Source organism: Trematomus bernacchii, unplaced genomic scaffold (genome assembly GCF_902827165.1).
Source record: "Trematomus bernacchii unplaced genomic scaffold, fTreBer1.1, whole genome shotgun sequence".
Classification (NCBI taxonomy): domain Eukaryota; kingdom Metazoa; phylum Chordata; class Actinopteri; order Perciformes; family Nototheniidae; genus Trematomus; species Trematomus bernacchii.
The window spans coordinates 4,232,771-4,258,995 of NW_022987641.1; the positions used below are offsets into that span (position 1 = coordinate 4,232,771).

General features: G+C 40.6%; 5 protein-coding genes across 6 annotated transcripts; 1 reads left to right on the forward strand and 4 right to left on the reverse strand.

Annotated features, from left to right (window-relative positions):
- The first annotated feature begins 528 nt into the window (after positions 1-528).
- On the forward strand, positions 529-3,653 carry bik (BCL2 interacting killer). The gene is made up of 6 exons (XM_034133642.1): positions 529-605; positions 694-722; positions 1,731-1,833; positions 2,418-2,570; positions 2,656-2,770; positions 3,066-3,653. Exons 3-6 carry the CDS (start codon positions 1,739-1,741, stop codon positions 3,171-3,173), a joined length of 471 nt encoding a protein of 156 aa, XP_033989533.1. The 5' UTR covers positions 529-605; positions 694-722; positions 1,731-1,738; the 3' UTR covers positions 3,174-3,653.
- Positions 3,654-3,663: 10 nt separating this feature from the next.
- On the reverse strand, positions 3,664-6,295 carry mcat (malonyl CoA:ACP acyltransferase (mitochondrial)). The gene is made up of 5 exons (XM_034133641.1): positions 5,882-6,295; positions 5,236-5,323; positions 4,841-5,058; positions 4,522-4,659; positions 3,664-4,078 (listed from the first exon to the last, which is right to left on the reverse strand). The coding sequence occupies exons 1-5, from the start codon at positions 6,293-6,295 to the stop codon at positions 3,803-3,805; spliced, it is 1,134 nt and encodes a 377-aa protein (XP_033989532.1). The 3' UTR covers positions 3,664-3,802.
- Positions 6,296-6,951: 656 nt separating this feature from the next.
- On the reverse strand, positions 6,952-14,767 carry def6c (DEF6 guanine nucleotide exchange factor c). Its single transcript, XM_034133676.1, has 12 exons — positions 14,521-14,767; positions 13,687-13,827; positions 12,565-12,747; positions 11,483-11,713; positions 11,260-11,406; positions 11,047-11,155; positions 10,232-10,461; positions 9,173-9,280; positions 8,573-8,739; positions 7,684-7,882; positions 7,501-7,591; positions 6,952-7,357 (listed from the first exon to the last, which is right to left on the reverse strand). The coding sequence occupies exons 1-12, from the start codon at positions 14,614-14,616 to the stop codon at positions 7,185-7,187; spliced, it is 1,875 nt and encodes a 624-aa protein (XP_033989567.1). The 5' UTR covers positions 14,617-14,767; the 3' UTR covers positions 6,952-7,184.
- Positions 14,768-17,974: 3,207 nt separating this feature from the next.
- LOC117484891 (tetraspanin-7-like) lies at positions 17,975-19,063 on the reverse strand. The gene has a single exon (XM_034133334.1). The coding sequence runs from the start codon at positions 19,061-19,063 to the stop codon at positions 17,975-17,977; it is 1,089 nt and encodes a 362-aa protein (XP_033989225.1).
- A 1,742-nt stretch (positions 19,064-20,805) lies between these two features.
- Positions 20,806-26,197, reverse strand: LOC117485092 (zinc finger protein 271-like). Of its 2 annotated transcripts, XM_034133707.1 has the most exons (9): positions 26,068-26,197; positions 25,342-25,544; positions 25,157-25,258; positions 24,984-25,079; positions 24,790-24,900; positions 24,594-24,711; positions 23,185-23,974; positions 23,029-23,093; positions 20,806-22,947 (listed from the first exon to the last, which is right to left on the reverse strand). In XM_034133707.1, the coding sequence occupies exons 1-9, from the start codon at positions 26,099-26,101 to the stop codon at positions 21,431-21,433; spliced, it is 3,036 nt and encodes a 1,011-aa protein (XP_033989598.1). In that variant the 5' UTR covers positions 26,102-26,197; the 3' UTR covers positions 20,806-21,430. The 2 variants fall into 2 exon arrangements, with proteins under 2 accessions (XP_033989598.1, XP_033989599.1); XM_034133708.1 differs by lacking the exons at positions 25,342-25,544; positions 26,068-26,197 and having other exon boundaries at positions 24,984-25,074; positions 25,157-25,247.
- Between the last annotated feature and the right edge of the window lie 28 nt (positions 26,198-26,225).

The window sequence follows — 26,225 nt, forward strand, 5'->3', positions numbered from 1 at the left end:
TGCAATGCAATGTGCTTTACGGAGTGATATAAATACTGCACATGTTTTACATTTTTATATAGCAGAGATATTCGAGGTCTGTGTTGCATTCTAAATGTTGCTTAAAAAGTAGAAGGTAGAGATATTTTGGATGTCATTCTGTATCCCCCTTGTTTTTATTTCATTGGAACATGCACCATAAGCAACTATTATAAAATATAACAACTTAAATATTGTATGGACATCATCATGATATATTTTTTTAGTACAAATGTGGTTTTATTTGCTAAAATAATTCATAGAGTTGAGTACATGTACAGTTTTATTTGGCTGACAGTGAACTATATTGAATATTTGCATATTTTAGACCTTACATGACTGATTTAATCGTAACATGTATGTGGAAAGAATATTATTTTAAATTGTATGTCAACTATGAACCTAGTTGTATTTTATATATGAGGTGGATTCACATACAACTGTTTTCCACTTGTATCTGTCTGTCTTACAATGACGTGGTGCTCATCTGTCGCCCCCTGGCGGTCAGTGTTTGCAGCAGCAGGTAAAGGCGTGGTTAGTCACATTGTGGCAGTTACCTGAGAACAACAAGATTAAAGGACGCTGCTGTAAGTACAGGAAAAACACTTTACGAATATTTATTAATTTCATTACCTACCTAACATTTAAACTATTATGTCTTTATATCTATTACAGGGCGGCGTCTACTTTAATCTACACACAAGGTAGGTTTTAGTTTCTTTTTCTTTTTTATTGTGCCTTCACCTGGCCTTCTGTCTGGAGCATTTATATCCGTTTAATATATAATGACACTAATCCAACATCATACAATACCCTAGTTAATTTGTAAATCATTTCAAATGATTTTATATCTGTGGGATTAATGTGTATTTAATGCGTGTGATCTTCAAAACGACCTTTGTTTGCTTTGGGTAAGAAGGATGATTTAATCTCTTTGTTATGACAATATGGCAAATGATTATAGGCTCTTACACAATTAAAACTCCAAACTGTCGTCTGGGTATTTTATGTTAGATCTAAAGCTATTATTATATCATTATAGGTTCCTTAACTTTTAAAATCATAGCTCAGGACTATATTTTTGATGGTATTATTGTCGTCAAATTAGCATTAACTGTAAAGATAAGTGCATATTTTCGCATAGGGTATTTTTTTTTCTTAGGTAATAAGAAAACTACTGAAAAATCTAAAACCAAGACATTTTGTATTTCTTCTTGGTAAGGCAGTTTGGTTGATTTGAGTTATGTAAATGCCTCATTTGCATTGAAGGCACATGAGTGCAGGTGGGAACAGGAAGTGCTCTGAGGACAGGGAACACACCTGATCTTTTGGGGAAAATAACAAGTCATAAAACCAGTAATAAAGCTAGATTAGATACACATTGCATAAACTAGTTCTAAATATTCACACTTGTGTTGATGTATACAGTAGTATGTAGGCTACAACCATCCAGCAGATGAGGTCATCTCTTCAGATCTGGAAGAGCCTGTTTTGTCTACCTGGTTTTGTCTCCAATAACACATCCACCACCTATCCGGGTCACATGAGCCAGTATTTACACAGCCTGTTTATGAACGTTGGGAGTCGAGCAGCAAAACACTTTTTTTCACCATGGAGCCATTACCTCATCTGCATGGCTGATGAAGCTCTAGGAACTCTCTCTTACATATGCTGATATGAATCATTTGAATAAAACCGGTTTCTCTTTGCAGAAAACAAGATGGTGGAGCAAACTAGACAGCCGAGGCGCGTGGTGTCCCTGCAGGCTGGACCTGGGGAAGGGGACACTGACGTCCTGCTAGACGTGAACCTCAGGTATTAGACCATTCCCCAAATTAGTGAGAAAAACAACAACAATAATGCTCAGACAGACATCAAGTGGGATCAATTGTACCAAAAATAAACAAAAACTGTATAAAAACAGTGGTTGAATGATGGTCAACAATTACATTTATTTAAGTACTGTCCCTAAGTTTGATTTGGGATTTTGTATTTAACTCGAGTATTTACATTTTCTTCTATTTTATACTCATATACTTACTTGTAGTATATACTACACTCTAATAAAGAGCCAAATATTGTACTGACTACTTTTATTTGATCCATCTAGCTACTTTTAAGATTATACAATAAATAGGAATAATATATAATCAACCAAGTTTATAAAATCAGATATTGATCCCTTGGTGATATTCACAAGCTCAGCATTATATAAAGAAAATAAAGCTTCTCCTTTACTGGCAGCAACTTTAAAGAAATTGGGTTTTGTTTTAACATCTAATTTATATGAAAAAATCCCCCAAAATGTGGTACATGCTACTACTTTTTTCTCAAAGTGTGTGTGAGAACGGTAACATTGTGAACATAACTGAATCAGAGTGATTGTGGTTACCCTGCAGGATAAATGACAGGGCTGTGCGGGCCTTTGGGAGCCAGTTGGCTGCGATTGGAGACCAGATGGACCGGGAGTGGGCCGGCAGACGGACCCCCTGGCTCCCCCCTCCTCTCCACATGCTGAGACCTGCGCAGGCCCTGACCAGGACCATATACCGGTATAACATCTGTTACAAAGAACATCTACTCCACCTCAACAGTTAAGTGACTGGCTGATAAAACATTGGTGTTTTTCTCTTCCAGGGATATCCACAGGCAGTTGTGGGGCTTACAGGGCCTGTCTGCAGGGGTGAAGGCCTGGATAGAGAGCACTGCGCCTGGGCAGGGGATCCTCAGAGCGGACGCCTGGGCAGCCTGGGTAAAACTTATTCTGTCGTATTTTATCTGTCTCAAGTGACCTTTTCTAATTGCACAAAATCAGGGTTTGTATGGTGTTTTAAGACTACAATTTAAGCAATATTAAGGTATAAAATATAAAAAATGTCCAATATTGACCAAACCTTTAAAACTCTGAACTAACCCCATACAAAACATAATTGATATGCATGCACATTTTTCCCTTCACATTCAAAATGTCTTATCGCAATGCTATTTGAAACTTGGGGCCAAATTATCCAAATAATAGTATCATTTAATTTTCTGTCTTTTCACAGGTGTCCAATTTAAAACCAGTAGCCTGCGCTGGCTGGACCAGAGGAGCACTGGGGACGGTGGCGCTGGTGGCTGCAGTCGCCATTTTCACTGCAATGTGGAAGGAATAAAAAGCCTAAAAAAAGGGCCATAAGCAGGTCTTTTGGGCCGTTATATCTTTGACAAAAAAAGTTTGCAAATGAATCACTATTATTACTTACTGATTTGTTTCTGCTGTTTACTTTGAATTCTCTTTTTTTGTATACTATTTTGATTGTATTGCATTTAAAATTATATGACCAGAAACAGCAGTAAAAAAAAGAGTTAAATTAGTTTAAATTGGTTTTACAGTGTTGCCCGAAGAGATGGCCAGTGTATTGTAGCAGTGACATGTTTCACAGATGTATTAATGTAAAAACAAATATTTTACCCATGAATGTACTGTTGCTGGCCTGCAGTCTTTATCCAGATTTGTTCTTACGGGTTTAAGAGGCCACATTTTTTACAAATTATAAGTAGCCCGGCTTAATATAAAATGAAGGGAGCTGGACTTTCTGTGTCAGATTTGAACATGCTTTTTCATGTGATGCAAATAAACTTCTAAATGATGACATTTTGCAATTTCAATAATAAAAAATATTTAATTACATAATGATAATACACTTACAAGACCATACGAAGAAACCACAGGAGCTTACAGGTCTTTCTGTTGGTGTCCACACACACGCGCACATTTTTTGACCTGCACACCTCTTCATATTTAGTCTTCTTCATGAATGGTGACGTCCACATGTTCATACGTTTTGAAGGCCTTCATGTTACACCTCTGTAGTGTGGCACCGAGCTGATTTCCCGGGCCGACCTCGTAGGTGTAAGGGAACTTTCTTCCGTGCGTCCTCTCGTAGATCTCGTGCAGCGTTTGCTCCCACTTCACCGGCGACACCACCTGCGTCACCAGCTGCCGGCGCACGTGTTGCTTGCTCATGTAGCGCTTTCCGTCCACGTTAGAGTACACGTTGATGTCGGGACGACGGACCTGAACGGGAGAGAAATATAGATGTTAGATGAAAAGGTGAGCTACTAAATTAAGAGTGTCGGCGAACAAATTGGCTAATGATGAGGTTACAAATGATCACATGACATGGAATGATGAAAATAATTAATATTATTTTTATATATTAAATATTAATTTTTAATGGGAAGTTGGGAACCACCACACAAGTAATTTTAACACATTTATTTTTTACATTTTGTAAATGGTTTATGTTGATGAAGTTTTCATTTAAAACTATATGAGGTTTGTAATTTTGGAGCAGCTCTTCTATAAGTGGGTGACTTGAGGGTGGGTCATGGGTGCCACAATATATTTTTTGACCATACACTTTGAATACGGTTTCACTATGAAAAAACTAGGCAACATGAACTTCAAGTACATTAATAACATGATTAAGATGTGGCTTAATAAAACCTGTGACTAACCTCCACCTGTCTGAGCACCTCTCTGAGCGGTTCAGTAGCCGACTCCATCAGCTCCGTGTGGAAGGCCCCGCTGACCGGGAGGGGTTTGGTCCTCACGAACTGGAGATGTCGAGAGTTTTGCTGCAGGAAATCCAGAGCCTGAGGAGAGAATACAGTTATGGTGAAATAAATTCAGAGCCTGTAAATTGTAAGCTCATCTAATCACACTTGTACACAAACAAATATAACTGTACTTTAGATAAAACAACAAGGATTTGTGGTAAAAGTTGTCTCATCTGTTAATAGCTATATTTTGGATGGCTGCCATAATGCTCCATACCTGCTGGTGCCCTGCGATGACCCTGCCATCGGGGAACAGGTAGTTGGCCACAGAGCAGACGGGCTCCTCGATCCCCAGGCTCTTGCAGTGCTCTTTAGCCTGCAGACAGGAGTGTTTATACTGAGCCTGAGGTCTACCAACAACGGACAGCATCCCACTGGGAACCAGCTCTGATGCTCTCTGCATGGCCTCTGCACGAACCTTCACCACATACAGAGCTATAGGACACAGAATGGGTTAATATAAAACCAGTGTTTCCCATACATTGATTTATTTGTGGCGGGCACAGTGCCCCCACAAATAGAATCAAATTCTGTGGGAAACACTGAAAACATATTCATTTTTTAACTGAGCAACATAGTATTTGTCGTGTGCAAGTTAGGAAACAAACTTACCTTCTGCAAAGTTCATGGCTCCAGAAAAAACCAGAGCAGCAAATTCTCCAACACTAAAACCTGCAGCAGCGACACACATCTCAATGGCCTGTGGACAAAAGTGTCAGAAGTTACTTAAATCAATTAAATAATATGTATTGTTATAAATTAAATTACTCAACAGCATATTGAGTTGACCATTATCTCCACCGCTTCTCTACGTTTCAGAGGCAAATCTTTTTTTTTGTGGCATTTTCCCTCATATGATAGCACTAGCAGTTATGGAAAATAACCAAGTATATATTCAAGTATGGAACAGAAGTACAATTTTGATATAATTCTACTTTACTTGATTAATTATATGTTATGATACAGTATACCTTTACTCTAATCATTTATTGTGCACCCTATAAGATTACTTTTTCAGAACATTTCAAAGAATATACATTTTAGTGGTATGATAAGAAATGCCCACTTTTACAAGCTGCAGCATTAAAGTGATTAGCACTATTGCATTCATATAATCCTGTTATACATATGGTTTTAAAATGGGGCATTCTGCATACATAGTACTTATATTGTATATATTTACATTTGACTCTGTAGTATTTCTGCTTATACTGCTGGTCAATGGATTTTTATGTTATTCGACTAATCGGACAGGCACCTTGGGGTTCTCGTGGTTGAGCCTCTCCACCGCAGCCAGCGAGGTGACGAACACGGCGGGCTGACAGTGCACCGTCCTCTGCAGCTCCTCCTTGGGGCCGTGCAGGCACAGAGACAGCAGGTCGTACCCGAGGATCTTCTGGGCCACCGTGAACATTTCCTTAACGTTAGGGTACTGCAGGAGTCCTCTACCCATGCCCACAAACTGGCTGCCCTGGCCGGGGAAGAGGAGCACGGAGCACTCGGCGGGGTCCTTCTTGGGTCTCCGCTGCTCCGGTGGCTCGCTGTCCGGGAGAGGATCCGGGAGAGAAGCCTGGGTTTCGGGGTGTTTGGTGCAGAGTCTCCTGCTCACAGACACCAGACTGACCTTCCCTCTGGAGGCTGCTGACAGCCGGACACCCACTGAAGCCAGCATGGCGTCACCTGATTATGTCCTCACAGGTTAAGAAAGACCCATACTCTGTCTGGAAATCTATAATTTATTTAGCAAGAACTATTAAGTTTATTCCGAACAGTCAACATGGCACAGTCCTGAGGGCCGCCATCTTAATTGACGTCACAAGGTTGATTTGTTCTTCTTCCGGTTCATCTCTATGTTCTTTCATCATACAGCGACACCTTCAGGTCATAATATGTCACGACTTTATATTCTAAAAACATTTACACTGACTTTCTATTATCTTCCCGTCAATAAACATCTTTGTGAGAAAAAAGGTGAACTATATGATACATTTATATTACACATACACACCAATACCAAAATATGTGTGATAATCTACTCTCTGATGATAAGAGTATCCTGCTATAATTCCACTGTTTAGCCCTTTGCTGGACTAAGTACTTGACTGAAAATAAAGATGTGTTTACAAATAATTTACTGTTACTACAGTATTCAGACAACCAACAAGGTAAAACCTTTTCAATCTGCGTTCAAAAACCTAAATATACAGAAACAGAGACAGAAAAGAGACACTTTTATTTAATTAAAATCATTTTCAGGCAGTTTAATTTGAATAAAGATATCTTAGAGCGATTGTATGAATTAAAATGTGTTTCTCATGAAAATGAAAGAGTTAACAAAATGGTTTTTTTCATCAAAACTTTATTGTACAAAACCGTATTTCGCAAGTGAGTCAATTGTGTTGTATTAAATCCTGTATCATCACATGTTGTGTCATTATTGTTCTCCATTTTAGTGTGCGTTTTAAAAATGTAAATAAAATACAATGCTTATGCAGATTATTTTCTTGTATTATAAATAGCTTTTCTCCTTCCAGTCTCCACTCTCGGTCTTATCCAGATGTTTAATCTGACAGGTGGGCGGCCTCCAGCTGCTCCTCCAGCATCTCGCTGCCTTCAGGCATCTTTCTGTTCTGATCGGCCCTCATCTTGTATTTAGAGATGAACTCATTACTGGCCAATGCTCCTTCCTTTTTTGGACACATGCTTTTTGATAAATTGCGATTATCCGTACGTCCTACGAAACAAAAACAAAAAACATTTTCATAACAGATAAATTGGTCATTTAGGTCAAAAGTAGGATATATTTCAAGCGCCCTTTCGATGAGTTTGAAAATCTCATAAACGTGATAACAGTTTCAATCAAGGTTGGTGTTTTACCTCCGGGACTGATGGGTGTCATGAGGCGGTTCAGCTGGACGTTCCAGTGTTTTACATGTTGACTGGCATATCTCAGCTTCTCTTGTACCTCCTGGAATAGGAAAATCACAAAAAGTAGTTTATAATGCATGCTTTTTTTATAGTTTTAAACATGCTGCACATTGAGCTCCCACTCTTTCTTACCTCCAGGCGCTGGTGGCTCCTCTGGCGAGAAGCCTGCAGATGCTGGAGCTCCTGAGAGGCGGAGTGCAGAGCTGAGGGGGTGTCCTCGTCCGGACTGCCGTCTGAGGCCTCCTGTATGGGGCTGAGGCACTTCAAGGCCCTCTGCTGCTCCTGCAGGAGCTGGAACTGCTTCTTCTTCTCTTCTTCTTCCCGCAGCACCCTGGAAAAGAGAAGAACCCAACTGAAATCAAGTAACCTCTCATGTCTGATACGTTTGGCTGGTAAGGATATAGGTGTTAAGACTGAGTCATACGCATGTTTTTAAGTTTCAGTGAGACTTCTATCTTATGGGGATATCATTATCCAGTTGCAAAAAAATATCCTTAAATGCAGCCAGAAAGCATAGAAAACAGTGGCTCCACATACCTACAGAACCTGTCTGAGACTTTTTACATTCTTACGTTTTCCCGTAAACTTTAGGATTAAAGTAATCCAGAAATATTTGTCACTAAATCCATGGACCCTTCACATTCAAGGACTACTAATAGCTCATTCGGCGTACCTTGAATACTGTATGAAAACAAATATAGGATGTGTTTTAACACTGCTACTTTATTCCCCGGCAGCATTATACTTCCTGTTTATAATCCCCAAAGCTTTATGGGAAGAAGTCATTAAACTTAAGAGAAGAATTACAAATAATAGGAACTTCTAACAGTATGTCTTCATGTTGAACTTAAATATTTAGTTGCATTAGAAAGGTTCATAATGTCTAATCAACATGGTGCTTATGTGACACTCTCCTTTATTGGTTCCTACTTTTCCCTGTGTGAAAATGCAGTGTGGGACTTTGAAAACCTCTGGTTTAGAGAAGGCTATAATAGGAATACAGTTGGTGTTTGTTGATCACCTCTCCAGTTCCTGTCTGGCCCTCTCCTCCTCCAGCCGGGCGTGGATCTCCATGTTGAGAGCAGACTCCAGTTTCTGCTGAGTCAGCTCCAACTCCTGGATCCTCTTCTTCTGTTGCTCAGCCTCCTTTTCCTTCTCCTGCATCTCTGCCTGCATGCTTTCTCTCAGCTAGGACACACACACACACACACACACACACACACACACACACACACACACACACACACACACACACACACACACACACACACACACACACACACACACACACACACACACACACACACACACACACCACACACACACACACACACACACACACACACACACACACCACACACACACACACACACACACACACACACACACACACACACACACACACACACACACACACACACACACACACACACACACACACACACACACACACACACACATTGAGCGGAAATAACTGACCTTTTCCTGATTCACCTTTTCCATGAATCTCACCACATAAACTCGCTGAAGGTTAAGCCTGACATTTACACCGCCAATGTTTTGGAACTCTGAATTCAGCGAATCATAAATAAACGTTGACATCTGGAAAACTTTCTCTCACCGACTCGGCCTCCTTCAGCTGTCTCTCCAGCTCCATCTGCACCTCCTTCTGTTTCCTCCTCTCTTTTTCCTCTGCCTCCCTTCGTTTGGTTTCTAATTCACGCGCATGCTGCAAGACACAGATAAAGTTAAAGGTTCAAACAAAGCTATGAGTTATCGTCCCCCAGTTGCGTAAAGTAACTAAGTATATATATTAAAGTACTATACTAAAGTACAATTCTGAGGTACTTGAGTATTTGCTACTTTGAACTTCTACCCCACTACAATTCAGAGGGGAATTGTGTTACTCCACTACATTTATTTTATACCTTTAGTTGCTTTGCAATTTCGGATTAATGTTAAACAATATAATCAACACTTAAAGGTGGGGTATGTAATTTTGGAGAAACCAGCTCGAGTGCGCTAGAATTTGAAAGTACACAACCGGGAAAAATCTGCCTCTTCCTTCAGACTTTCTTACAGAGCCCCTCCTCCAACACACACGAACGCGCACATGACCAATGAGGGCACGAGATAAGTTTGTGCACAGAAGGAAGGCTGACAGGCAGGTAGGCCATCCAGTTATTTTAGCCGGGCCAGCTAAAATGATTGGTCGTGCTTTTTACAGCGCTACGGCTTCCACAGATGAATTTTTTTTATGTATTTATTGTCAAAGCATTTAATATATTCATTGCTATCGGGATGTTAAGAGCATTCCATGGAATATAACAAAAAGTGTTTCTGAAATAAATTACATACCCCACCTTTAAATAAGACTTTAGTTTAGATTACATTTGCATGCTACCCTGAAATGAATTAAATAATTAAAACTAGCTGCACTTTTACCAGCTTGATATACACATTAATGCATCAATAATTATAATCAAAACATGTATGAAATCGGCCAATCTGCATAAAGAGTAAAACAAATGTTTTGGTACTTTAGTTATATTCAGATGCTAATACCTTTGTACTTTTACTTGGGTAACATTTTGAATAGAGGACTTTTACTTGTAACAGAGTATTCCTACATTCTGGTACTTCTACTTTTTCCACCAATAAGTAATTCCTCCATTCTCACCTGTATGATACTTTCTATTTCTAAATCCTGTCTGTCTTTGTCTTTCTCCATCTTCTCCATGTCCTGGATGTTGGAGTCGTCTGATAGGCTGCTCAGGCTGCTGCCGCTGCTCCGGGCGCTCCGGCTGCGCTCCCGGTGGCTGTGTTCCCTCTGGACCCGCCGCTTCAGCTTCAGCACGAAGTGAAGAGAGGCCTTCGCCTCGCTCTGGAGACGGAGGGCTGTCTGAAGAGCTGGGGAAGGGAAAAAAGAAAAGACCCCCATTATTTTAATAAAGATGCATGGTACACTTTTAAATATTATTTGTATATATTTAATTTTTTCCATTTATTTTATATTTATTTTTCCTGTTAATCTTTTTATTTTAGATGTCTTTTATATTATTCTTTACTATATTTAAGTTTCCTGTACATCTTTTAATTAAGTATTTTTATTTTATTCTGTCTTTTATTTGTTTTTGTGTTTCTATGCACAAATTAAACTTTGACAATAGATCCAACACATAACACAGTGAGCACTTAAAATAAATAAATATAAATATACATAAAAGAAAACTGTGACATATGGGAAAACAATCGCTTTCTTGCAGTTAGATGAGAACATGGACACAATTTTCATGTCTGCACAGTTCAGACAGCAGGATAGGAATGTTATCAATCTTTTCATCTAACCACCCAACATGCCAAACTATTCCTCTAAAATGTTCTTTAAAAAGCCAGTGAATAAATTAGAGCCCCCAGTGATCACACACACAATGAATCACTGCAGTCAAAATGTAATGACTGACTGTTTGCTAACACTTATACACACCAACACACCTTGAGTCCACTCCACCTTCTGTCTCTGGTCGGACGCGCTCATCTCAAAGGTTTTAGTGTGAGTCTTCACACAGAACAAACAGCGCTTCCCCTCCCTGTCTGCAATAGTCTGAGACAGATTGAGGGTTAAAGGATTTCAGGACTTTGCCTGAACACATCCAAAGATACTGCATAATGAAACGTACAGTGTTTACGCTAAATTTCCTCACCCACCTCTATGACACAGCTCTTATCCAGCTGGATCTCCCCTCTCTTGTCTTTTAATGCCTCGCTGACGTAGTAAGCCATGGAAGAGGGCTTCAGCACAAACCAGCGCTCAGTCCAGTTCCTGCGTACATGGCCCTTTTTCCACATATAACCCTGGAAAACAAAGGAGTTTTAGGAACACAAAACTGACGAGCTCGATGACAAACAGAAAAAGGAGGAAAATACTCACCCTTTTGAGAACATTGTGATACATCTCAAGAAAGACCTCGTTCAGAGCCAGACTGAAGGCCTCGGCGCTGGTGACCCTCAGCAGCCGGCCAGCAGCCATGTGCTCCAGGAAGGTCCATACAGACATGTCACTCTCCTGCACCGGGGCATCCTGGGATATTAAGTCCTGCAGTGGCTTCCCGTCCCACTCCTGGCTCATAGCTGTGGAGATTTTCTTGAGGAGATACTCCACCTAAAGGCATTCAAATATTAGAATGAAATCGTTTGGTGTGTTGAGGCTGGTCCAAACTTGCAAAGTGAAGCGATGTCGACTGAAAAAACTGCATTTATTTTTCTCAAAAATGTGTGAATTTAATCTCAGAGAGTTTTTCCTGACACATGTATGACCTATAATCCGAGTATATTCTAACTTTACCATTTTAATCTCAGAGAATATCCAAGTTTTGACTGAATTCTTGGAAATTCATTTTTCTCCTCAAAATCCTACACCCCTTACCCGGGCTCTTAATTATCATGTGTATACTTCTTTACCTACACTATCCATAATACATCCCTGTACATATCGTACCGATGTATTTCTGTGACTAAATGTACTTTTACAGAAGAAAGCTACTGAGCTGATAAGACAAAAGCAGTTTATTTTTGTCTCTGTCGACAGGAAACCAAAAGCTTTATGGAGGAAGCGGCGGAAGGAAGAGACTCATTAACTTTCTAACTTGCACTTGCTTTTTTCTACTGTGAAAAAATGTGAATCATTCCGACTTTGTTGGACCACTAGCAGGGTTTATATGGAACATAATATGTACCTAGCAGTTAGGAGATCACATTGAAAAAGGCTCATGCGACTCCCTTAAAGCCATTGTTGTGCCTTGCTATATGTTACCTTGCGAAACTTGATTTGCCTTATGAATGTTAAGGAAGGAATTCCTGCACTTTATTTATTTATTTTCTTTTGCTGTACAATGCCAAAATGCATTTTATACTGGGAGGCGTGAAAACTCCAAAATATAATTATGATAGACTTGAGTCACACTTGCTGTTGACTCCTACCACAAATTCCTGTTTCATCGTCAACAGCTTTACCTCCTCAGGTATCATCACCAGTGGGTAGCGGTCTTCAGACAACAGGTTGAATAAACAGAAGAGCTTGAAACAGTCTCTTTCCGATAGCATCGCCCCCTGTGGTAACCCTCTGAAGTTCTTCTTCATGGTCATCATCCAGCACAGGTCGTCAAACTTCTCCTTGTCGAACATCCCCTCTTTGACCTGAAAACACAGAAAAGAGACTTGTTTAACTGCTCTTAATTGGAAAACTGTGGACCAAGAATGCTAATGTGGATCAAAGAAAATGCATCACAATATCAATGGAAAAGATAAGGCATATAAAATGTTTTTGAGGAAATGTGGAAACCTTGAAAGGTCCCCTAATTGACTCTTCTTCAACAATCTATTATAGGTCTATAAGTGTTTGGCTTGAAATACCAAACAGATCACGCATTGCTGCATGCCATAAACCCCTCTGTTTCAGCCCTGTTTTAAAAGTGCTGATTCTGTGTCTGTAGCTTTAAATGAAAAAGATATGCCCAACTCGAACGCCCCCTCTGTTTAAAAAAACATAATGGTGGTCTAGCAGGAGATTCAGGTGATAAGGTGGGCGGGTGTTACCTTGGTTGGTTATTGGCTAACAACCCAAAACAACATTGTGACATCACAAAGTGGCCAAAATCTAATAAACTGATTTTCGGACAGGTTTTCTATATAGATGGATCAGGACAAAAAGAGAGAGAATCTTTGTTCCTGAAACCTTCCGAATATCTTAACACAGAGGAGACACATGTTTATGACTAAAAGACATAAAAGTGGATTTTGCACAATAGGTGACCTCTAATGCACTTCTCAAGACATGGAGGCAATGTAGGTTCTTTATTTGTTTGATTAGATTATTTATTTGATTTGATTATTATGATGATTTCATGGTTGATTGACCTAATTGTAAGTCACTTTATATAATTGCATTCGCTAAATGAAATGTAATGTATGATAATTTTGTCCATTTATCAACTATTTAACTGAGATAGGGATGGGGTGATGGGAGGGAGAACAGGTTGGAAAATGTATATATATATATCGGGAAATGTATAAATGCACAGATATATTCACAGAAAAAAATAAAACATATAAAACATTTCTGTTTATAAGTGCTACCTTATCCAGTATATATTTGTTGAGGTAGGGCATGTAGCCGTGATTAGACACCGGCCCATCGTCATCATCCTGGAAGTGTTCCTCCAGAGCCACCGGGTCGTGTGGGATGTTCAGCACTGTGTACAGGTTGTGGGACAGCACCTGAAGAACACACACATATACAGGTGATTAGTCACATAAACACATCATCTCAATGTTTTCTTCAGTGCTCAGCAGATTTCTTCATACACATACAACCCCAGACAGCTGGTTCAAAGCATGTCAGGACAGATTTCTGCTATTTCCCTGGATTCTTCTCTCTACAGAGGATCTGTCAGGCATGTAGGGACTGGATGGAGCTACATGACAGACAAAAAATAAAACTCACTGAGGGGAAACATGGCTAAATAAGATCAATACTGTTTTATCTCTTACATTGTATTTGATACATTGACAGTGCTGGTATTATGTCACTGTTTATATGTTTCTGTGCCACAGAGAACGATTGGACTTTGAACTTGAAACTGGGCACATGCTTCTCCTTCAGTTTGATCAGGTTATGTGCAATTTAGAAAAAAAGCTAATCTTTGTCTAATATTTGAACTCGTATGTGAGCTTGAAGGGCGTTTATGTTGAAACTGTTCTCAGATTACAATGTTTATTCACCCAGTACAAGTAAGTATTTCACTTGATGCAAATACAACGATAGATATGGTTGAGTTTTGGCTTGTTTTCAGCCACAAAAAGTTATTTGAATGGAAAAAGTATCACAGTTAAAGTCAGTTTTTGTGTCCAGTGGACGGACCTCGCTCTCAGTTTCCTTATCTTAAATTGCCTGCATACATTCCTGCTTACCTTTAACTGCGATTTGGACACTTTGCCGCATTTTTCGACGTCCAGCGATGTGAAAGCGTACCAGATAGACTTGAGGAGTTCGGTTTTTAAGTCCATTTTGGAGAGGTCTCTGTGCGCAAAAACAAATGCATTTCCAAGCACAGCGCGGTGGCTTTTACGCAGCGACGGTCCAGCGAGTGGTGGAGAGAATTGCCAAATATAATGTGGGGCAGAGTACAGGCTGCTGTGCAAACTGCAAAGCACCGAGAGGATTCAGATGTAGGCCACACTTAAAGAGGCGGAGAGAAGAGATAAAGGTCTATACTTTACTCTGTGTACAATAATATAAAAAAAGGTTTGGTTTACATTCTTCCCAATATTGTCTGGATACCGTTCTTCCAACCCACTCCTTAAAACATGTAAGTAACGGAATACAATTAAAACAGTTTAAGGGCAAATTACATATATCCAAGCTAAATCCCCGAGCTATAGGACATTTATCCAGGCTACGGTTTAGATTTTTTATTTCCTCAAAGTGATACCAGCAAAACCAAGAATACAGATTCATGAGGCTTTAATGACATGAATTGGAGCTGTGGAGATCTGATGGTGACTGACAATCATTTGCACCACTGTTCAACTTTTGGTCCCTTCTGGTGATCATTTGTTTTGATAGAATTTAAGTAAAGTCAAGTTAAAGCGCCCAACCCAAAATGTTTTGGCTTGGGAGCATAAAGCCCTTTGTGGTTTCCCTGACTTAAGTTGTCGTTCCAACATATTTCAGATCTCCTACATAATGTGATGACACTGCTGGTGGAGAACCTCAGGCTAATTCGGTTAAACAAGGGCAGTGTAATCAGACAGAATATACCCACAAGCCTTGTTAGAGCACAATGTAGGCTAATCAATACCAGAATAGGGTCATGAAAAAGTAATTATATGGAGGCCACAACCCAGAGTGGATATATGTTGGCTTTAAAGTCATCTTTATGATGAATTATAATTATCTACAGTAGCTATGCATTGTTGATGGTTTTAGGCCCATAAACAAATCAATGTTAGGTCACGCTGTTGTGTTTTGTCACGCTCAGCAGTGCGTCTGTATCTGTTGTCTCCCTTCAAGGTCGGATCTAATCACCCATGTCTCAGGTGGTATAAATGAGATGTCGTTCAGTTGGCCATAATTCAGAATTGCCCGTCCAGAGGTCTCATTGAGGATCGACCACTCCCAGCGCAGAGAATTTACCACCTTGGCACAATCCCAGCACAGCCTTACTCAGGTCTTTAAAAGGCCAATTGGCGGTTCAAATCTGCCATCTGTCACAATGAGGGATTTCATTTCTTTTGCACTTTTAAGAGGAACAAATGTGCATTAAAACCCAAAAAGTGCTCTTCAGTGATTCACAAGAGGTTTATTAGACATGACATACTTTATGTGGCTTTACTAATACCGTATATTGTCTGCATACTGACATACATAAATGTATCATTACATAATACCATTGCTATTTATATATTTACTATGTTCAAGGGCATTTACCTTGACATTCCCATCCCTGGTCAAATCGATATCATATCTGTGATAGTAAAGATTCTTTTTTGTTGGTGACATATAGTTTCAGTCATCCTTGTTTGCACTCTTGGTGATTAATATACATTATAGCTACTGACCAAATAATAGGTGTATCATACATTACAATGCAAGAGAAATCAAAAACTGTCCTGAATAGGAGAGATCTGATAATAATGGCCCCAATGTGAGACATGGCAGCCATGGCTAGATGTGAAGCTACAGACAGTTAGCTTAGCATAGCTAAAAGACTATAAACTGGTCGAAACAGCTAGCCTGGCTCTGTCTAATTATAACACAATCCACCTCTTAACCCCTTAAAAGCCCCTTATTACACATTTGGCCTATATATCTGTCACTTAACTAGTGCATTAACTAGCTAGGCTTTATGTAATGCTAAGGCTAACTGGCTGCTATCATGAGCTTCTTAATAAAGGTTTAAATATAAATGTATTTCATTCAACTTGAGTTTAATATTAAAGATGAGTTTCATGCTACTAAGCTAGTGGGTTGCACAACATCTGTGTCATGCCAATGTAGTTGAGCATTTAATGTTATATATGTTATTCACAATATACAGTTATTTTGTGCTTCCGAATAAAAAAACGTGAGTTATTTCTGAATAAGCAAACAAGTACATCTACAGGGAATTATTTTGAAGCAGTTGTTATCTTACGAAAGCACCTCACCATTACACAGTGTCAGATGTATAGACAGTGCAAAACACTACAGACAGCAATATATTATTAAGCTATTTTATAAAGCACCATTTTACACATTGTAGTTTTTGTGATGGGAACACTAAATGATGCAGATAACAATATCTGTTTAAAACAGACAGACTAAATGATCTGAGATGGAAAACTGCTGGTGAACATTCCTGTGCATTTGGTGGCAAGATGTAGTAGATCCCAGGATCTCCTAAAAATAGAATAGTTTAACCCTTCATTTTTACATTCTATACAATAACGCATAATCCATGCCAATATTTGAACACTTCTGAACCAAATCAGAGGGCAAAGTCATGTTGTACTGCTTTGAAATGTAAAAACTTAAGCTTATTGATTTCCCAACCCTATTTGTGATGTTAGACTTCTCATTTGCAGGTATCAAATGGACACAACCCTCACCCCTTTTTTAAATTGTGCTGATCAGGCAAACACTGAGTGCAAAAGAGTTGAAAAGTGTAAGTAGATGCTGTGTCCTGATGTTTTATTTACGATTACATTCCCATGTTCTTTTAATAACATCCTTACAACTATGAGTGTTGGAGCAGATTTTGGAGCATTCAACCAAAAAAAACAAGCCCAGTATTGATAGCCATTTTCCAATGAAAGTAACTAGCAGCACAAGCTCTGAAAGTTGTTTAACTATCGCAAAAGCCACTTCAGGCCTCCCTCTAAAGCCTCTCCCCCAAAAAATACAAGTATGAATGTAAACATTTCATAGTGAGCATAAACTACAAATATTGCTATTTTTACTGCTCACAGCGGTAAGGCTAGCAGCTTGTGGGAGACTCCGTTGAGTGCATGCCAGAGCCAATGCAAGGCAAGGCAGGTTTATTTATATAGCACCTTTCAACACAATGCAGCTAGATATCATGATCAGAGTTCTACACATTTTGCTTAAGCTTGCTGTTAGCGATGCCACTAAAACAAAACCCAAAGCTCTGTAATTTGATGTTCCTTTTTGAAAGGCCCAAAAGGAGTTGTAGTTGATTTAGACACCCAACATGGTCTATGCAGAAAATGAACAAGACTTGTTATCCTGTTAACATGAGCGCCGAAAATAACTTCCTACACTTTGCAACTCTTACTCTTTAAGGGCATTGTAAATCCCCTATCATACATATTTACAACGTGTTCAATCCTTGGTTTAAGTTGCATAATTATTTTTAATTGACCATTAATGTGCGACAACACGTCGGTGTTGCCTTGGTGCCATTTTGTTAGCCAGTAGACAAGCCAGGGCAATGCCTCCGATCTGGGTGAAGGCCAATCCCAACACAGTGGCGGCAATGTGGAAGACGTTGTCGTTGACCAAGCTGAAGACTTTGCGGAAGCAGCCGTGTTGATGGATTCCTGCAGCTTCTACTCCTTCAACATCATCGAACAAAAGGGGTCGATTCTTGCAGCCCTTGCGACTCATGCAGCAGCTGTCCGGCAGGGACACCAAGGTTCCGTTCTCGTTGGGCAGAAAGGTCATATGCTGGATGGCCCAATCCGAAGAGAGCCAGTCATGCCAACCCTCAGCTCCACAACACTTCAGGGCCCTCTGCAGGCTGTCTAATGCATCGGCACGGCCTTCATCCTTGGTATAGCCGGCCACCGCTCGATGTAAGCCACTGCGAAATCCTCCGGCAATGTCTTCTCGATAGAAGAGACCTGAGAGTCCAGCTGCCAAAGCGGCTATTAGTGCAGTAAGTTGAAAGAACCCGTACGCCCTGAGCACGCAGGGCAGGTTTGCAGCCACCCCTAGACAGCCCAGGAAGCCCCAGGTGGTGACGGCTGCCCCTGTGAACAGAAGGATGAGCGGGGCGTTGGGGTAGTGATTGGCCGACAGTAGCATGTAGTCTGCCAGTGAGATCTGTGCCCACACACCCAGGGTGAAGATGGCCAAGCCAGCTGCCCAGAAGAGGCAGCTGAAGGCCAGGAGACCCAGACGCAGGAGGTGCATGACTCCCACCGGGCGGCAGCAAGGTGAAGCAGCGCCCGTAGGCTGAGGGTCAGGGATCGCCAGCGAGCCGTCCGAGCACATAGACAAGGACAGTCGCTGCTGCTGCTGGTGGAGCTGCTCCTCCTGCTCTTGGTAAGTGGACAGCAGGTAGCCAGGGATTGCAGAAGGTCGACGAGGCAGAGGAGGTGGGGAGAGCAGGTCGAGACCCCGTGGAGACGACAGTCGTCGCACAGCCAGCTGCTGGTGTTCCCAGTCCAAAGCTTGTCTGCTGGGACTCGGCCGAGCTGACAGCGAGTCGTAAGGCAGTGCAGAGCTCATGATCAAGACTTCGGCTTTATCTACCCCTCTCTCTCTCTTCGACACACTCCTCTCCCTTTGTTTCTCGACCAGTGCCTTCACTGTCGTTCTCCTGCAACACCAGACCCCCCCCACCCCACTTCTTTATGGCTGGTTATTAAAGTGCCATAAACACCACCAATGCCGACCAAACTGTAAATCACGTTGATGGGTGTCGCGTCGCGCCGTTATCTTCATCCACAGCCCCCTTGTCTCCACCGTATTTATTTGTTTATTCCGGCCGTTTATTCCACCTGCATGGTCACCAGCTCTGTGAATTCCTCCGACGGTATTAACATCCAGACATCTGGCTGCTGCACCAGGCTGTGGTCAAGGTGAGAGGTGATTGCAGTGGAAAGGACCTGATATCCGCCGATGCACACCCTCTCTCGGCATGGAGGAGACATCCCTTTGTAATGTCTTTGTGAAATGTGAAAACTTGATGATTCACTTTAATGATAGAGCGACAAATGAAAATACGAGGTATAGGAGCAAGTGTTTAGAGCTCTTGGATTGTATGTGAAAATTAATAATTTTTGTGACGTCTATGTAAAAGTCAATTACATAAAAACATATTTTAAATTTGTGGATTTATTTTAAAACTATTTTATATAAAGACCAGAAAACACAAATTAATCCGTTTAACATTTTTACAATAGAAAAGTGGAATCCTGACCCAAGAAATAGACTTAAATGTAACATAGCCACTATTTAGTTTCACACCATGACAATTCTAGTTTGATTGTCTCAACTAGAAAAGTTTTTTTTCTCACAAAACACAAGTATGCCAAAAATAGATGGTCTTTTTAGACTACACTGTAATTACTCTTTGTTAAATGATGCATCCAGTGTTATCCGGGTAATTCCTGCTTGGAGGAAATGAGGCAATGTTTATGGTGTTTATAATTAATCCGTGCTCTATAAGCATCAGCTCACTGGGTTTTATGAGCACTCATGGCAGAAATGAAGAAATACATCACCTGACACATGCATGATGGCATTTCAAAGGCACCTCCGATAGGCCTGCAGCTCCTTGAAAACACAGCAGGGTGGAGAAGAGGTGCGGGGAATCCACTCCTTTGTTTTGGTGGCTGGAGAATTGCCCTTTTGAAACAGACACAACAAAAGCAACATTTAGGAAACACCTCCAGACCTCAAAGTCTCCATCCATGTGTTGTGACCGTACAAAAAGAAAGCCTTGACTACTGGGACCGTCTTGGTCATATATGACAAGTGTTTGTAGCAGTTCTACCAAAGAGTACTTATTCCTTTGTACATTGTCATATTTGTCAATATTTTGTATCTGAAATAATTAAATCAAGACCAGTTGTCAATCAATGTACCAAGCTAATTGCTAAATGTTAAGATTTGTTTATCATCAATAACACACAAAGTACAGCTGGGACAATGTTTCTATGTATTTTAAACACAAACCAAACTTTACAAATTAAACACATTTTAAGTTGTACCTGATAATAGTGCTGGAGGGAATCCATCCAATAGTCGTTAAGGCTTTTCACTGAAAAACAAACTGTCAACCACATGGTGGGGCTAAAGGGGCGGAAAGAAATAATCATATTTACGTTTGGCTTTTCAATTCTTGTTAATCTTCTAGGGACCCCTGTGGGGCTTGCCTTGACCCCAGGTTGAGGAACATTAGGAGCACTACATTAAAATGCACTACAAATCAGAAAACTATGACTTCAGCAGAAACACAACATATACACTTTATAAAAAATATGTTTTATTGCGTAACATGATACAGGTTTTCATTTTAGTTGTAGCTGGGTTGTCTAGAGTATACCATGCACATTTTTTAATTCACTGTAATCACATGGTTTTAATGTCACAATCATTAAATTAAGAGTTGTTGGTTGGGTTTAAAAATAATTGACGGTAGATGTCCCCTTTTTTTGCTTTCTTTTTGTATTAATTTAAACCTGAAATTGAATCTGTGCGCCTCACAAATGCAATATATCATACTGTTTCAGAGAAAAACAAAAATAAATGGAGTGTATAATGAACACCTGTAATTTTCTTTTCAAACAAACTTCTGCAAACTCCATTTGCAATCTTTAAAGCAAAATGAAAATGATAGAGAAAAGATTCTTGTATGAAAAACGAATCTATTAAAAATTATTTGTGTTTAAAAATGTAATGAAAGCTAGAAGGTTGTACCAAATCTTTGTCCACACTTGATAGAAGTCCGTACAGTGAAGAAGTAGCTGCGGACACATTTCCCTCCTGATAAAATGTGATGAAGCTTATTATTTGAACTCAAGCATCCTGTTTACATTCTTATTCACAAGTCCACTCCTTTTAAACACTGACATAGTCTCCATTATTCATTTACTGATTTGATTCCTTAGGCTGTAAAGGGTCTACAGACTTTGCTGCCTCTCCCTCTTCCACGTGTTTCTCCATGTGTTTCTTCAGCTTGGCCTTAGAGGGAAAGGTTTTCATGCACTGCTCACAGTACGGCTTCAGCGGCTTCAACCCAGAGTGGCTTCTCTTGTGTCGCGCCAGCTCCGACGAGCTCTTGAACTTCAGCTCACAGCTGTTGCAGGGGTACGGCCTCTCCCCCGTGTGAATACGCTGGTGCAGCTGAGCCTCGCTGAGGGTGAGGAACGACTTCTCGCAGTGAGTGCAGGGGAACGGCCTCTCTCCTGTGTGGATGAGGTTGTGTCTGGTCAGTGCGTACGGTTTGGTGAAGCCCTTCCCGCAGACGGTGCAGGGGTACGGGCGGGCGCCGGTGTGGGTGACGATATGTTCCTGCTGCGTTTTCTTGCTCTTAAAACGTTTGTCGCACTGATCGCAGGAGTAAGGCCTGTCGTCCACGTGCGACCTGTGATGTTTTGAAAGCTCTCCCTGCGATAGAAAGCCCTTCCCGCACTGAGAGCATAGGAAAGGTTTCTCCCCAGTGTGCATCCTCTCGTGTCTGGCCAGAACAGACACAAGCGTGAACCTCTTGGGGCAGTGGGAGCACTGGAAAGGCCGCTCCCCTGTGTGAACGCGGAGGTGTTTCATGTACATGAAGCGGAGCGAGAACCGTTTTTTGCACTGATTACACTGATAGGGTCGCTCCCCAGTGTGTGTGGACAGATGCCTCTTTACATCAGATCTCCGCGTGTATGTTTTATCACAATGCGGACACTTAAACACACTCTTTACTTTATGCATCTCTCGGTGTTGAGAGCGAGCAAGCAGGGAATCGAAGCCTTCGTCGCACTGCTGGCAGATGTAGCGTTTGTTTGTGACGTGAGACTTCCTGTGCTCGTGAAGCTCGGAGGAAGTGGCGAAGCTTTGACTGCAGATGGAGCAGATCTGAGGAAGCTGGATCTCCTTGGAGTGAGACTTCTTATGGTGGACGGTCAGGGCACGGAGGTTGGCGAAGGAGCTCCCGCACAGCTGGCAGGTGAAGGAAATGGCAGCGCCGTGATTTTTATTCTCGTGTTTAGCCAGATCCCACGAGTGCTGGAAGGTTCGGTCACACTGGGAGCAGTGGAACGGTCTCTCTCCAGTGTGCGTCAGCTGGTGTCTCCTCACGTCGGACGGCCGTGTGAACGTCTTGCCACACGTGTCACATGAAAGGGCCTTCTGCTTGCTCGGAGTCACATTTTCTTTGCTTTGATTTCCTGGTTGTTCTGCGTTACTCTCCTCTGTGTTTCCTTTGGGGAAAAGTTTAATGGATGTAAATATTTCATCTGTGCTGGAGGGAGAAGGAGTCATTTTGGCTCCTGCGAGAGTCCTGTATACTTCAGTGCTAACGCTCTGCATGTGGAAGTGAGCAGGGCTGTTATCGTCCGACGTGTGGAAGGGACACTGAGAGCACGTGAAGATGATGGATGTCATCTCGTCCGAATCACCTGCAAATTAAAATAAAGATGGAAATGTGAAAACAATATGGGAAATGTATCTAAAAGATGTTTCTCAGGTTAAAATATTACCTTTGTCAATTCCTTTGATGGCTATAACCGAGGGGGCAACGGATGATTCAGCTTTGAAAGCGCAACTGAAAGAAAAGTTGGAATAACTATTACAGAGTTATATCTGGTTTTAAATCTATAGCTTATAAAGTAAAGGTACTAAATGTTTTTTTGTACTTTTTTGGTTCTTCACTGCTTTCCCTGGATGACCTCTGGATTTGATCCATCTCCTGACAATTGGGTGACGTCTTCTTTTGTAGACGATTGGATCGGCGTACATTAGCTGAGCCGGGAGAAGACTCTTGTGTTTCAGAGGCTGCGTCCTCACTGAGGACATCTGCCATGTCTTCATGGACAGATGACTCATGGTCATCATTCAAGTCTGTAAAAGAGTTTATATTGCTCACTATGCCTGCAGGAGGAAGATCCTCCTTCACCTCTTCAACCATTTCTATTTTCTTTGCTGTTTTGTCTTTCATTTCATGTGTTTTTATTTCATCTGCTTCATTTCCTGACTGAAGCCCATCATTAAAAGATGACTCGTTACTTTTTCCTGTAACAACATCTTGACCGAGGCTCTCCTTCCTTAGGGCAAACGTTTTTGTCAGGGTGTCCAGAGCTTTAGCGACATCCACAGTCTCACTTGTTTCTTCCGCCCTCAAGTTAGTAGCCTCTTCACCGCTGGCGTTATCTGCGCTAACAGCCACTATCTCTTCCTCATAGAAGTCAGTTTGTACTTGCACTTCAGCCGACTCGATCATTTCTTCATCTACTTTAGAGGCTTGAACTTCCTCTTCGGTATAGACGGCAACAAAACTGTAACCATCTAGTCCAATCAAAGTGATGGGGTGTAGCATGTTAGCGTAGTTGTGGATTGATTCCAGTCCAGCAGAGATGTTTGTCTTTTGCGACGGAGGAATCGATAAAGCAGACATGATGCAGCTACCGATGGTGGATGAAGGGCCATCTAAAAAGAACAAGAAAGTAGTCAGTGGTTAAAAAAAAGATTTTTTAAAGATACCTTTTCATGACTTTTATTGATCTATCATCAAATTATTTAGTCAATAAAACACCTGAATATATAAAAAATGTGATTTCTTTGCCAAAGCTCAAGTGACATCTTTAAATTGTTTTTTGTTTGTTAGACCAACAGTCTAAAACCCAAATATATTTAATTTACAATGTTATATAGGGCTGGATATTAATATAGATATTCAGATTTGATAACATTTGCAATTAAGAAGCTCCCAATCTAATGTGATTCTTAAGGATTCAGTTGCATCAAATACATATTAATATTGCATAAATATAAAAGCACTAATTCTGGGAACTTCCGTAAAATAAGAGTCAAAACTGGCAGCCAAGTATATAACATTCTAAAATGTCTAACCTATACAAGTAACCCAGATTATACATAAAATGTGGTGCAAATATGTGCAAAGAAAAGAAAAGGATTGGGATTTGATGACTTTACATTGGATTGTACAACTAAAAACATGCTGAAACCATAACAAGTTTGGGATTTGGCTTGATAATTGAGCAAAAAGATGAATCTACTGCAACAAAATAATTTCAGCTTTACTCACATGGCATTTTCAGTAGTCCCGAACTTTTGTAGTGCTTGAAGGTTAAGCCCAGCTCTTCAGGTGACGACTGAACACATTTCTCCAACAGAGAAGGAGCCGAGCCGAGCCAGGCCACAGTCTGAAAACACAGATTGTGGTCAGCGCGTGATTTGCAGTTGAAAACATTCTGACACATCTGGATGGACACAAAGAATACCTGTTTCAAGTCTGGTACTGGAAGCAGCTTTTCCAATTTTGAGAGCAGCTCCCACAATAACACGTGCAAAGCAGAATCAAATTGTGGCCCATACTCCACTGGGAACACCTCCTGTTAAAGAGTATCAAAGGTTAGTTCACGTTAGGACTTCTTTGTGGATTCTTAAAATAAGATATTATATAAATCTGTCTGACCTGAAAAAAATACGCTCTCTCAACTGGATCTTTCAGCAGGCTCTGAACAAGTGCAATGAAAGTGGACTCTGTTGTTTGCACCTCAGCATCCCTGTACTGCCACAGATAGGACTCATGTAATTTAGGGCCTATCATTATTTATAAAAATATATATATTCCTTTGCTGTACTTACATCTGTGTTTGCAGACGTAATTGGGAGTCTATCCAAATATCTCTGGATCAATTGAGAATCAACAGACCCCCGAGCCGAATCTTTGCAATGTTCCAGAATGAGCTGAAATATCAACCAATTGTTATCGCACCATTTTTTAGAAAAGACATAATAACATTATGATATAATACAAAACTTCAGCTCACCCTCGCTCTTAGACCCAGAATGAGCTGGGCTCTCTGTCTGAGGTTGATCAGTTCAGGGACTGCCTCAGTCACCATAAACACAAACTCCTGCAGCTTCTCATAATTCATCACATCTTTCTGCTTCGCCAGCTGCCACATTGCAGCAGACAGAAGCTGCAGTGGGGGCACCAGCAGGCGAAGAGATGAAAGAGGTGGGCTTGGGTCTGAAAAACATAAAAGTTTATTCTAAGAGATGGTCTGCTGAGGGCTTTAAAGTGCTTTTTATTGAAGAGAGCACTTGCACACTTAAAAACACTTATTTAACTTTAAATACTTTGAAGTTATATTCCCTAAATAAGCTATTTCACCCTTGGCATATTATAAAAGAGAATGTTTTGCTAACTCAAAGCAATGGAAAAAATACTGATGGATCTATTCTACAGTATGTATATCCCTTCATCCAAAAGCATGTGAACCCGTATACATGCTGGATTTTAAACCTATTTTTTGTTAGTTTGAATCTTGCAACCTGGTCAAGTATATATAGTTGTGCAAGAACGAACTGTACTTATTGATAGTAATTATTTAAAATATTAGAAATGAACTCAATTCCTAAGGCAACAGCTCCAAGCTAATAGCTTCTGACTGTCATGATTCCTTTAAATAGACGGGTCCCGCTAACTGTCTGACTAACATAAACACAGCCTACTTTTAAGTACAGTGGGAGAAAATTATAAATATACGTACCGATTATTTTCTCTATTGACCCAATAACCTCCATTAGTGCAATATGTCTCCAGTAGCGTTAAGAAATATATGTGAAATGTTGTTGTTTGATTATTTTAGCTAACATGCGCTGATGGTACGCAAGCACCCGTTTCCTCAACTCTTTCACTGCGTTTCCT

Coding starts and splice junctions, on each gene's coding strand:
- bik (XM_034133642.1), top strand. CDS start 1,739: ATGGTGGAGCAAACTAGACAGCCGAGGCGCGTGGTGTCCCTGCAGGCT. Junction 2,571..2,655: donor CTGACCAGGACCATATACCG/GTATAACATCTG, acceptor TTTCTCTTCCAG/GGATATCCACAGGCAGTTGT. Junction 2,771..3,065: donor CGGACGCCTGGGCAGCCTGG/GTAAAACTTATT, acceptor GTCTTTTCACAG/GTGTCCAATTTAAAACCAGT.
- mcat (XM_034133641.1), bottom strand. CDS start 6,295: ATGCTGGCTTCAGTGGGTGTCCGGCTGTCAGCAGCCTCCAGAGGGAAG. Junction 5,059..5,235: donor AGCCATGAACTTTGCAGAAG/GTAAGTTTGTTT, acceptor TGTGTCCTATAG/CTCTGTATGTGGTGAAGGTT. Junction 4,660..4,840: donor TCATCGCAGGGCACCAGCAG/GTATGGAGCATT, acceptor TTCTCTCCTCAG/GCTCTGGATTTCCTGCAGCA.
- def6c (XM_034133676.1), bottom strand. CDS start 14,616: ATGGACTTAAAAACCGAACTCCTCAAGTCTATCTGGTACGCTTTCACA. Junction 11,714..12,564: donor TGGTGATGATACCTGAGGAG/GTAAAGCTGTTG, acceptor GAATGCCTTTAG/GTGGAGTATCTCCTCAAGAA. Junction 11,156..11,259: donor ATAAGAGCTGTGTCATAGAG/GTGGGTGAGGAA, acceptor AATCTGTCTCAG/ACTATTGCAGACAGGGAGGG.
- LOC117484891 (XM_034133334.1), bottom strand. CDS start 19,063: ATGAGCTCTGCACTGCCTTACGACTCGCTGTCAGCTCGGCCGAGTCCC.
- LOC117485092 (XM_034133707.1), bottom strand. CDS start 26,101: ATGGAGGTTATTGGGTCAATAGAGAAAATAATCG. Junction 25,545..26,067: donor GTCAATAGAGAAAATAATCG/GTACGTATATTT, acceptor TATGTTTTTCAG/ACCCAAGCCCACCTCTTTCA. Junction 22,948..23,028: donor CATCAAAGGAATTGACAAAG/GTAATATTTTAA, acceptor TTTAATTTGCAG/GTGATTCGGACGAGATGACA.